The sequence below is a fragment of the Nerophis lumbriciformis genome, linkage group LG30 (genome assembly GCF_033978685.3).
Source record: "Nerophis lumbriciformis linkage group LG30, RoL_Nlum_v2.1, whole genome shotgun sequence".
NCBI classification, from domain to species: Eukaryota; Metazoa; Chordata; class Actinopteri; order Syngnathiformes; family Syngnathidae; genus Nerophis; species Nerophis lumbriciformis.
The window spans coordinates 28,600,087-28,612,586 of NC_084577.2; the positions used below are offsets into that span (position 1 = coordinate 28,600,087).

General features: G+C 36.8%; 1 protein-coding gene across 1 annotated transcript in view; it reads right to left on the reverse strand.

Annotated features, from left to right (window-relative positions):
* Positions 1 to 12,500, reverse strand: part of dync2h1 (dynein cytoplasmic 2 heavy chain 1) — a 437,107-nt gene that overhangs the window by 241,706 nt on the left and 182,901 nt on the right. The window contains exons 32-35 of the mRNA XM_061925863.1: positions 8,166 to 8,278; positions 7,986 to 8,099; positions 6,021 to 6,171; positions 443 to 648 (exon numbers count right to left, since the gene is read on the reverse strand). Of these exons, the coding sequence (XP_061781847.1) occupies positions 443 to 648; positions 6,021 to 6,171; positions 7,986 to 8,099; positions 8,166 to 8,278 (584 nt within the window). The remainder of the gene's footprint in view (positions 1 to 442; positions 649 to 6,020; positions 6,172 to 7,985; positions 8,100 to 8,165; positions 8,279 to 12,500) is intronic.

Here is a 12,500-nt window from a genome sequence, read left to right on the forward strand (position 1 = left end):
CTGAATTTTAAAACACTGAATTTTTATACACTGAATTTTTATACACACAATTTGTATACACTGAATTTTAAAACACTGATTTTTAAAACACAGATTTTTATACACACATTTTTCAAACACTGAGTTTTTAAACACTATTTTTTTTCAAACAGATGCATTTTGCTGCCAATTTTTTTCCCCCCAATTAAATTATCAGCATAAATCGATATAAAAAAAAATTAAGTTCACAAAATCCAGTTCCATAAATTCAGCGTCAAACAAAAGCTTCCGTGATAAAGTGCTCACAGTTGACCACCTGGTGGTCGTTTGAGCACCCTGCAGCAAGTCCTGGTTAAATGAACCAACCCCCACTTCCTAATGCTGCATTCACTCGCAGGATTCTCACAGGAATTAGGCAACAACAACAAAAAATGAGGAAGACAAGCGAGTTGTGGAGACCCACCTGGTACTCGTAGGTGTAGCTGAACTGGGCATCCACCATGTGGACCTGGCAGCACTTGCCCGGGCCCATGTAGAAGCGCAGCTGCTTCTGCCAGGCCCAGGCATCTGGACCGCTGACTCCGGCCTGCTTCAGCTGCTTCACCACACTGATGTTGTGGATGATGTCCAGGATCAAGGCCTTCAGTTTCAGCTGCAGGATGCCGGGGTCTAGGCCAGGCCGTGGAGAGACAAAAGGACTGAAATGTAATGTACACACCAGGGGTGACTTTCGATTCAGAAGAGTCTGATTCGAATATTACAATTTCAGCCAAAGTAACAGTCCTTGTGTGATTTATGTTGTATTGCTTCTCTTCACTGCATGTGTCTTAAAAGATACAACAGCTTTATATCCCCCTGCTCATTCCTGCCCCCCCATCTTCCAAGAGCATAGGACATTCCCAAGATAATTCATGTATATTTGGTCAAAGGTTACTCTCCAAATGGGGTTATTTTGGGATTGATGCTGTATTACTGCCTTTGCCAAAGGTTTGACCAAAACATTCCTGTTCATAATCAGCGGATGTCGTTGTGGTATGAAACACTGCATTTTTTAAACACTGATTTTCATACACTGAATTTTAAAACACTGCATTTTTATACACCATATTTTTATACAGTGATTTTTAAAACACTGAATTTTTATACACCATATTTTTATACACTGAATTTTAAAACACTGAATTTTTATACCCCATATTTTCATACACTGATTTTTCATACACTGAATTTTAAAACACTGCATTTTTATACACCATATTTTTATACACTGAATTTTAAAACACTGAATTTTTATACACCATATTTTTATACACTGATTTTTCATACACTGAATTTTAAAACACTGCATTTTTATACACCATATTTTTATACACTGAATTTTAAAACACTGAATTTTTATACACCATATTTTTATACACTGATTTTTCATACACTGAATTTTAAAACACTGCATTTTTATACACCATATTTTTATACACTGAATTTTAAAACACTGAATTTTTATACACCATATTTTTATACACTGATTTTTCATACACTGAATTTTAAAACACTGATTTTTATACACCATATTTTTATACACTGTATTTTTATACACTGAATTCTTATACACTGAATTTTTATACACCATATTTTTATACACTGTATTTTTATACACTGAATTTTTATACACTGAATTTTTATACACCATATTTTTATACACTGATTTTTCATACACTGAATTTTAAAACACTGATTTTTATACACCATATTTTTATACACTGATTTTTCATACACTGAATTTTAAAACACTGCATTTTTATACACCATATTTTTATACACCATATTTTTATACACTGAATTTTAAAACACTGAATTTTTATACACCATATTTTTATACACTGATTTTTCATACACTAAATTTTAAAACACTGATTTTTATACACCATATTTTTATACACTGTATTTTTATACACTGAATTTTTATACACACAATTTGTATACACTGATTTTTCATAAGTTATTACAGACCACATTTTTCAACCGTTTTTGACCATTGCACCTTCAAAACCATCAGTCTTAGTTGGGACAACTAAGACACTAGAGGCAGGTGAGGCCCCGCCTCACCTGCCATCATGGAAAGAAAAAAAAATGTAAAAAGAAAAAAAAATAGTTAAATTGTTATACGTATCCAGTGATTATACTATAAAGTTATTTTCCATTTAAATTCACCAGTTTTAGATTATTTTTATTCAAAATCGCTGAATTTTCACATTTGCCGTTCAAATACTGAGAAGAGACGGTGCGGTGATCAGCAGCCAGTTGAGGCACGCCACTCAGTGCCTCAACATGGATTCCGGACTCGGCTAACTGCTGGCCTGCTGTGCAGTGAGACCGTATTGCTATATGAATTATATTATACATTTCCATAGTTTAGTTAGCTGAGGTATATAATGTACAGTGTATTTTGTCAACAACTGTATGTGTGTAACGTATTTCTTGTGCTGAGCGATCATAAAACGGCTGCAAAAGATGCACTGGCTGAGGCTCGCAGTAATCCCGCCTCCTGCACCCCCGCCGTAGAATTGTTATATCAACTAAAGCCCACACTTAAACTTTCCACGTGCAAGATTTAATCTATTTAAAAAAGTTATTTCATAAGAAGCCAAAAAGTGCAAAAACAATAATGTTCGTGTTAGAGGAGTTGTGAATGACTGCAGGGACACAACATTAGGTACACCTGCAGACTGCAGGTGTACCTAATTCACAACTCCTCCAACACGAACATTATTGTTTTTGCACTTTTTGGCTTCTTATTAAATAACTTTTGTAACCTATTTTCATGGGCTTTCCTCTTTGTGATGTTAAGTTCCTGTTATGCGCTGTTATACAGTATATGCCTTGAGCTCTTATTTTGAAGGCGCTACGAGCAGAAGTGATGTCACGTTGCGGAGGTTTTTGAAAGAAGGTAAATAAAGTGGTCCTCGTGTGAACTGGAGCCTCCGTGTTTGTTATTTTGTAGTTTCATACAGTATAGGCGACATTTATAAACCCTCGGTTACACTTTTTTAAATAGATTCAATCTTGCACGTGGAAAGTTTAAGTGAGGGCTTTAGTTGCGGCGCATGGACTTCATTTATAAGTAAAGGTAAGACCATAATAACGTTTTTTTTATTAAATGTGCTTTTTTGTGTGCTACAGTTTGTATGTGTAAAGTTAAAGTTAAGCAAAGAAGTGAAATGTAACGATAAAAAAGTTGCAATGTTGACTATAATAACATAATTTTTTTTCGTTTAAAACTGTCATTGCTCAAAATATAATAATGAACCAAAATCTTGAATTATTGACTTATTTAAGTCTCCAATTACTCCACATGAAAAATTCCATTGTCAAACATTTTTTGGGAGAAAATATTGCATATTTTGTGTGTTTGCTATATAGAAACAACATTTTGTTTGACAAAAAGGACATGAAACAATTATTTTAAATTGAAAAATATTATATGAATTATTGACTCCGATTACTTCACATCAAATACTCCACTTTGAATTTTAAGGGGACATTAAAAACAAGGTTTTGACGCAAAAAGGGCATAAAACAACAACAAAAAACAATCTAAAGTTTATCTAGAAATGTAAGCGTTGATTCAACAAATTATTATTGTTATAATTTTTTGTACAAACATTGATTTCCATATACGATTTTCAATTTGTGTCAATTGTGTATATTTGACACAGCCGGTCACCAAATGTTATATTTATGTTATTTGTATAACATAAGAGAGGCATTAGCATACTTCTAAGTATCAAATTTCATGATTTTTATGGTTAAACGCAGGGGCGTCACTAGCTTTTAAGGACAGGGGGGGCTTAGCCCCCAGGAGATGCACAGGATGCGAGCACAAAACTTCCCAAACGGCTAACAAAGACTTAGAAATGATTAATTGTTATTATTATTATTTCAGTCGGTTTATTTTCAATCTGTGTTCAGTACAACAACAAACATGGGTTTGCACAGTGACATTTTGTTTACAGCATCAACAAGAAACAATTACTTGCATGATGATGATTATTATTATCTACTGATGATAGTCATATGTGAATGAGCTCAGCTCCTGTTCTCCTCCATGTGTAAAGTGAGTACCAATGATTGTCACACACACACACTAGGTGTAATGAAATGTGTTCTCTGCATTTGACCCATCCCCTTGATCACCCCCTGGGAGGTGAGGGGAGCAGTGGGCAGCAGCGGCGCCGTGCCCGGGAATCATTTTTGGTTGATTTAACCCCCAATTCCAAGCCTTGATGCTGAGTGCCAAGCAGGGAAGAATGCTGGTATGAGCTTTTAAACATAACCCGTTAACTGCTGCCAATCAAATGGTGAATAAGATACTCTTTAGGGTTCATATGTTTGTAAATCTGACTGTGATGAAGTCAGTGCCTCACCAGCCATCAACCTCACCGGCTCCTAAAACGCCAAACATGTTTTCCTTTTCCCCAAATGGTTTTCACAGAATTTCCTGGAAATTTCTCCCCATTGAAAGAAGGTAAATAAAGTGGTCCTCGTGTAAACTGGAGCCTCCGTGTTTGTTATTTTGTAGTTTCATACAGTATAGGCCACATTTATAAACCCTCGGTTACACTTTTTTAAATAGATTCAATCTTGCACATGGAAAGTTGAAGTGAGGGCTTTAGTTGCGGCGCATGGACTTAATTTATAAGTAAAGGGAAGACCATAATAAAGTTTTTTTTATTAAATGTGCTTTTTTGTGTGCTACAGTTTGTATGTGTAAAGTTAAAGTTAAGCAAAGAAGTGAAATGTAACGATAAAAAAGTTGCAATGTTGACTATAATAACACCATTTTTTTTCGTTTAAAACTGTCATTGCTCAAAATATAATAATGAACCAAAATCTTGAATTATTGACTTATTTAAGTCTCCAATTACTCCACATCAAAAATTCCATTGTCAAACATTTTTTGGGAGAAAATATTGCATATTTTGTGTGTTTGCTATATAGAAACAACATTTTGTTTGACAAAAAGGACATGAAACAATTATTTTAAATTGAAAAATATTATATGAATTATTGACTCCGATTACTTCACATCAAATACTCCACTTTGAATTTTAAGGGGACATTAAAAACAAGGTTTTGATGAAAAAAGGGCATAAAACAATTAAAAAAAACAATCTAAAGTTTATCTAGAAATGTAAGCGTTGATTCAACAAATTATTATTGTTATAATTTTTTGTACAAACATTGATTTCCATATTCAATTTGTGTCAATTGTGTATATTTGACACAGCCGGTTACAAAATGTTATATTTATGTTATTTGTATAACATAAGAGAGGCATTAGCATACTTCTAAGTATCAAATTTCATGATTTTTATGGTTAAACGCAGGGGCGTCACTAGCTTTTAAGGACAGGGGGGGCTTAGCCCCCAGGAGATGCACAGGATGCGAGCACAAAACTTCACAAACGGCTAACAAAGACTTAGAAATGATTCATTGTTATTATTATTATTTCAGTCGGTTTATTTTCAATCTGTGTTCAGTACAACAACAAACATGGGTTTGCACAGTGACATTTTGTTTACAGCATCAACAAGAAACAATTACTTGCATGATGATGATTATTATTATCTACTGATGATAGTCATATGTGAATGAGCTCAGCTCCTGTTCTCCTCCATGTGTAAAGTGAGTACCAATGATTGTCACACACACACACTAGGTGTAATGAAATGTGTCCTCTGCATTCGACCCATCCCCTTGATCACCCCCTGGGAGGTGAGGGGAGCAGTGGGCAGCAGCGGCGCCGTGCCCGGGAATAATTTTTGGTGATTTAACCCCCAATTCCAAGCCTTGACGCTGAGTGCCAAGCAGGGAAGAATGCTGGTATGAGCTTTTAAAATAGATGAGCCATCTTCTATTAAGAGCCTAGAGATTTATACCAGAAACCAACAGGTGGCACCACACAACTGTGGAGCGGCTAAGAACTTATGATAAGTAGTGTGTTGTCTAAGGTCAATCATATAGAAACAGAACCAACGTACCTGTGTTGGTATGGTCGTCAGAGGTGGTGTCACCTGTAGTGTAATGCTCCAGTTTGGCAGTGAGCTCCAACTCCAGCTGCTGTAGATTCTGGTCCTTCAGAGCTCTTTCCACATCTTCGGTAAACTGGATTTGCTCAGCGAGGCACAGAATCTACAAAACCCCGTTTCCATATGAGTTGGGAAATTGTGTTAGTTTTCAAGCCATATTCAGTTGAATATGCTACAAAGACAACATATTTGATGTTCAAACTCATAAACTTGATTTTTTTTTTTGCAAATAATAATTAACTCAGAATTTCATGGCTGCAACACGTGACAAAGTAGTTGGGAAAGGGCATGTTCACCACTGTGTTACATGGCCTTTCCTTTTAACAACACTCAGTAAACGTTTGGGAACTGAGGAGACACATTTTTGAAGCTTCTCAGGTGGAATTCTTTCCCATTCTTGCTTGATGTACAGCTTAAGTTGTTCAACAGTCCGGGGGTCTCCGTTGTGCTATTTTAGGCTTCACATTTTCAATGGGAGACAGGTCTGGACTGCAGGCGGGGCCAGGAAAGTACCCGCACTCTTTTACTATGAAGCCACGTGGCTTGGCATTGTCTTGCTGAAATAAGCAGGGGCGTCCATGGTAACATTGCTTGGATGGCAACATATGTTGCTCCAAAAACCTGTATGTACCTTTCAGCATTAATGGTGCCTTCACAGATGTGTAAGTTACCCATGTCTTGGGCACTAATACACCCCCATACCATCACACATGCTGCCTTTTACCTACTCAGTGGCCTAGTGGTTAGAGTGTCCGCCCTGAGATCGGTAGGTTGTGAGTTCAAATCCCGGCCGGGTCATACCAAAGACTATAAAAATGGGACCCATTGCCTCCCTGCTTGGCACTCAGCATCAAGGGTTGGAATTGGGGGTTAAATCACCAAAAATGATTCCCGGGCGTGGCCACCGCTGCTGCTCACTGCTCCCCTCACCTCCCAGGGGGTGATCAAGGGTGATGGGTCAAATGCAGAGAATAATTTCACCACACCTAGTGTGTGTGTGACAATCATTGGTACTTTAACTTTAACTTTTTTTTTACACTTTGTGCCTATAACAATCCGGATGGTTCTTTTCCTCTTTGGTCCGGAGGACACGACGTCCACAGTTTCCAAAAACAATTTGAAATGTGGACTCGTCAGACCACAGAACACTTTTCCACTTTGTATCAGTCCATCTTAGATGAGCTCTCAGGCCCAGCGAAGCCGACGGCGTTTCTGGGTGTTGTTGATAAAACGGTTTATCGCCTTGCATAGGAGAGTTTTAACTTGCACTTACAGATGTAGCGACCAACTGTAGTTACTGACAGTGGGTTTCTGAAGTGTTCCTGAGCCCATGTGGTGATATCCTTTACACACCGATGTCGCTTGTTGATGCAGTACAGCCTGAGGGATGGAAGGTCACGGGGCTTAGCTGCTTACGTGCAGTGATTTCTCCAGATTCTCTGAACCCTTTGATGATATTACGGAGCGTAGATGGTGAAATCCCTCAATTCCTTGGCTGAGAAAGGTTGTTCTTAAACTGTTCAAAAATTTGCTGAAGCATTTGTTGACAAAGTGGTGACCCTCGCCCCGTCCTTGTTTGTGAACGACTGAGCATTTCGTGGAATCTACTTTTATACCCAATCATGGCACCCACCTGTTCCCAATTAGCCTGCACACCTGTGGGATGTTCCAAATAAGTGTTTGATGAAGTTTGAACATCAAATATGTTGTCTTTGTAGCATATTCAGCTGAATATGGCTTGAAAATGATTTGCAAATCATTGTATTCCGTTTATATTTACATTAGACACGATTTCCCAACTCATATGGAAACGGGGGTTTGTACACAGAATTTTTTTTTTTTTTTTTTTAATTAAAAATATATAGAGCTGAAAATGAGATGGTAACTCTGAACGGATGATGGTGTGTGTGTGCGTACTTGTGAGGGATAACGTGAAGGGTCCACTTCTCCTTGTTTAGCTGCCGTCACACATTCATGCAGCATTTGCTTCAGCGTCTCTTTCATCTCATTAGACAAGTCGTTCAACCACACCTAGAAAAAAAGCCATTTGTTTACAAACACTGTTTTTTTTTTACCTCAAATAAACAGCTGGTGTACCTCCACAAGGCTGGAGATGCGAACCCTATTTCTGAGGGGTACCACCTCCCCCTCCAAGGAACACATGGCCACAATCTGCTGGCAGCCGTCGTCAAACACCACACTATGGATGCCTGTTTGGACCACATTCACTCATTAGCAAGGATGGTAGGACAAAAAACATGAGCAGAGGTGTCCAAAGTGGGCCCAGAGGGACATTTGTGGCAAAAGAAACATTAAAACGTGTAATAAAAGAGCAAACGGGTGAAACGTAACGAGACTCTAATAACACAAATTTGCCATTCAGGCTGTTTTTTTGCTCAAAAAGAATGAACAGGTTTTATTTTTGGACTTTTTGTGCACTTTTGTTTTGTTTTGTCACCCATTAGTTTCACCTGTCATGTCACGCACCTGTTTTGAGCCACGCACCTGTTGTTAATCACGTCCATAAGTATTTAAGTTCATTCATTTTCTGTTGTTCGTCCTGACGACCTCACACCACATTTATGCTCTTGTCCGTTTTTTCATGTCCATGTTCACGCTGCTCCTTTTTTATCCATGCCAAGTAGGTTCTCTTTATTCAAGCCCTAGTTTGGGGCGGCATGGCGAAGTGGGTAGAGCAACCGTGCCAGAAACCTGAGGGTTGCAGGTTCGCTCCCCGCCTCTTACCATCCAAAAAAATCGCTGCCGTTGTGTCCTTGGGCGGGACACTTCACCCTTTGCCCCCGGTGCCACTCACACCGGTGAATTGAATGATGAATGATAGGTGGTGGTCGGAGGGGCCGTTGGCGCAAATTGCAGCCACGCTTCCGTCAGTCTACCCCAGGGCAGCTGTGGCTATGAAAGTAGCCTACCACCACCAGGTGTGAATGATTGATGGGTTCTACATGTAAAGCGACTTTGGGTACTTAGAAAAGCGCTATATAAATCCCAGTTATTATTATTATTATTATTAGTTTGCAAGTTTTGTTTAATTGTTCATAGTTTATTCTCCGCCACTGTGCGGGCTTTTTGTTTGATCCTTTTTTTTTTTGTATTTATAGTTAATAAATAAATCATGTACCTTCATTCCCGTCTCGCCCGTGCCAACTTTCCGTTGCATCCCGGAAAAGCAAACACCCAAGATTCAAGTCATGACATGTTTTGGTTAAACCTTGGGGAAAGGCAGTAATACAGCATCAATCACAAAATAAATCAATTTGGAGAGCAACTTCTGACCTATTCGAGATTCTAATGGATTCATAAAATGTATTCAATCAATCAATGTTTACTTATATAGCCCTAAATCACAAGTGTCTCAAAGGGCTGCACAAGCCACAACGATGTATTATTATTATTAATATTGTTTTTTCTAATATCACGGATTACCCAGAATTCCCTAATTTTCTTTATCCATCCATCCATTTTCTACCGCTTATTCCCTTCGGGGTCGCGGGGGGCGCTGGAGCCTATCTCAGCTACAATCGGGCGGAAGGCGGGGTACACCCTGGACAAGTCGCCACCTCATCGCAGGGCATAAAACATATGTTTTTAAATAAGTAAAAACAATAATATATATATATATATTTTTTAAAAGTGCTGAAAGTAAAAAAGTGTGTGATTTATTAACACTTTTTGCCCAGAAAATAATAATACATTAAAATCGATGTCGTTATGAATTATTGCCTTATTTAGGGCTCCGGTTACTTCATATCAAATATTCCACTTTGAAATGTATTTTGGAAAAATATTGCATATGTTGTGTTTTTTATAAAAAAAAACTTAAATTTATTTTTACAAAAAGGGCATACAACACTTTTTTTTTAAATAAATAAAAACAATAATTTATATATTTTTTAAGTTTTTTTAGTGGGGTTTTAATTTGTTTTAAACTGTCATTGCCCAGAAAATAATAACACATTAACATCAATGTTGTTATGAGGTATTGCCTTATTTAGGGCTCCAGTTACTTCATATCAAATATTCCACTTTAAAATATTATTTTAGGAAAATATTGCATATGTTGTTTTTTCCATTAAAAAAAAAGTTTCCTTTGACAAAGAGGGCATAAAACAAATTTAAAAAAATAAAAATAAAACACATTTTCTTTAAATAAATAAAAACAATCATTTATATATTTTTTAAGTTTTTTTTAGTGGGGTTTTAATTTGTTTTAAACTGTCATTGCCCAGAAAATAATAATACATTAACATCAATGTTGTTATGAGGTATTGCCTTATTTAGGGCTCCAGTTACTTCATATCAAATATTCCTTTTCTTTATAATAAATAAAATATTGAATTATATAAAAATATTCCACTTTGAATTATTTAAGAGGGGAAAACATTGCATATGTTGTGTGTTTGCTACAGAAAAAAAAACAATGTAAAAAAGACATAAAAATAATAAAAAATTAAAGGGATCTGAAGATGATCTACAGATTTTAGTGACAAAAAAAAATACAAAGTATCACTTATTTTTAATACTTTTATGAGTGGGGGCTCTTTTGGATCACTCAGAATTTTAGTGGGATTTTTTTTTTTTAATAATAAATAATTTAATAATAAAAAAAAAAATTCAAAATCAATGGTGTTAGGTAATATTGATCTATTTAAAGCTCCAAGTACTTTACATAACTACTACTCAACTATTTTGCGTAAAGAGGAAAACAATTCACGCCCTCCCACGACTATAAATAGTAAAAATTGTTATAAGTACACCTCTGCATAACATTGTATTCTTAACATGAAAGAAAATTAAAACAAAAAGGGAAATATAGCTCAACTTACAATAAAAAATAACTTTATTAACATTGTTTTTAGTCTGTCACAGGCTTCAAGTGCATCAATTTGCTTAAAAACTAAACATTTTTGACTCACTTGAACCATTTGATTTTTTTTTACTCAAATTATAATACATTCAAATTGATCAGCAACATTAACTCAGGAGAACAATATATACAATATTTTAACCTACAAAAGCAAAGATGAATATATATATATATATATATATATATATATATATATATATATATATATATATATATATATATATACACACATATATATATATGTATATATATATATATATTCCGTGGGGTCACACAAACCGCCCCACTATTTGAGAAGTTAACATGAAAAATTCCAATTTGAAATACAAACCCCGTTTCCATACGAGTTGGGAAATTGTGTTGGATGTAAATATAAACGGAATACAATGATTTGCAAATCATTTTCAACCCATATTCAGTTGAATATGCTACAAAGACAACATATTTGATATTCAAACTCATAAACTTTTTTTTTTTTTTGCAAATAATCATTAACTTTAGAATTTGATGCCAGCAACACGTGACAAAGAAGTTGGGAAAGGTGGAAAAAAAGACTGATAAAGTTGAGGAATGCTCATCAAACACTTATTTGGAACAGCAGGCTAATTGGGAACAGGTGGGTGCCATGATTGGGTATAAAAGTAGATTCCATGAAATGTTCAGTCATTCACAAACAAGGATGGGGGCGAGGGTCACCACTTTGTCAACAAACGCGTGAGCAAATAGTTGAACAGTTTAAGAAAAACCTTTCTCAGCCAAGGAATTTAGGGATTTCACCATCTACGCTCCGTAATATCATCAAAGGGTTCAGAGAATCTGGAGAAATCACTGCACGTGAGCAGCTAAGCCCCGTGACCTTCCATCCCTCAGGCTGTACTGCATCAACAAGCCACATCGGTGTGTAAAGGATATCACCACATGGGCTCAGGAACACTTCAGAAACCCACTGTCGGTAACTACAGTTGGTCGCTACATCTGTAAGTGCAAGTTAAAACTCTCCTATGCAAGGCGAAAACCGTTTATCAACAACACCCAGAAACGCCGTCGGCTTCGCCGGGCCTGAGCTCATCTAAGATGGACTGATACAAAGTGGAAAAGTGTTCTGTGGTCTGACGAGTCCACATTTCAAATTGATTTTGGAAACTGTGGACGTCGTGTCCTCCGGACCAAAGAGGAAAAGAACCATCCGGATTGTGTGTAAAAGGCAGCATGTGTGATGGTATGGGGGTGTATTAGTGCCCAAGACATGGGTAACTTACACATCTGTGAAGGCACCATTAATGCTGAAAGGTACATACAGCTTTTGGAGCAACATATGTTGCCATCCAAGCAACGTTACCATGGACGCCCCTGCTTATTTCAGCAAGACAATGCCAAGCCACGCGTTACATCAACGTGGCTTCATAGTAAAAGAGTGCGGGTACTAGACTGGCCTGCCTGTAGTCCAGACCTGTCTCCCATTGAAAATGTGTGGCGCATTATGAAGCCTAAAATAGCACAACAGAGAGAACAACTTAAGCTGTACATCAAGCAAGAATGGGAAAGAA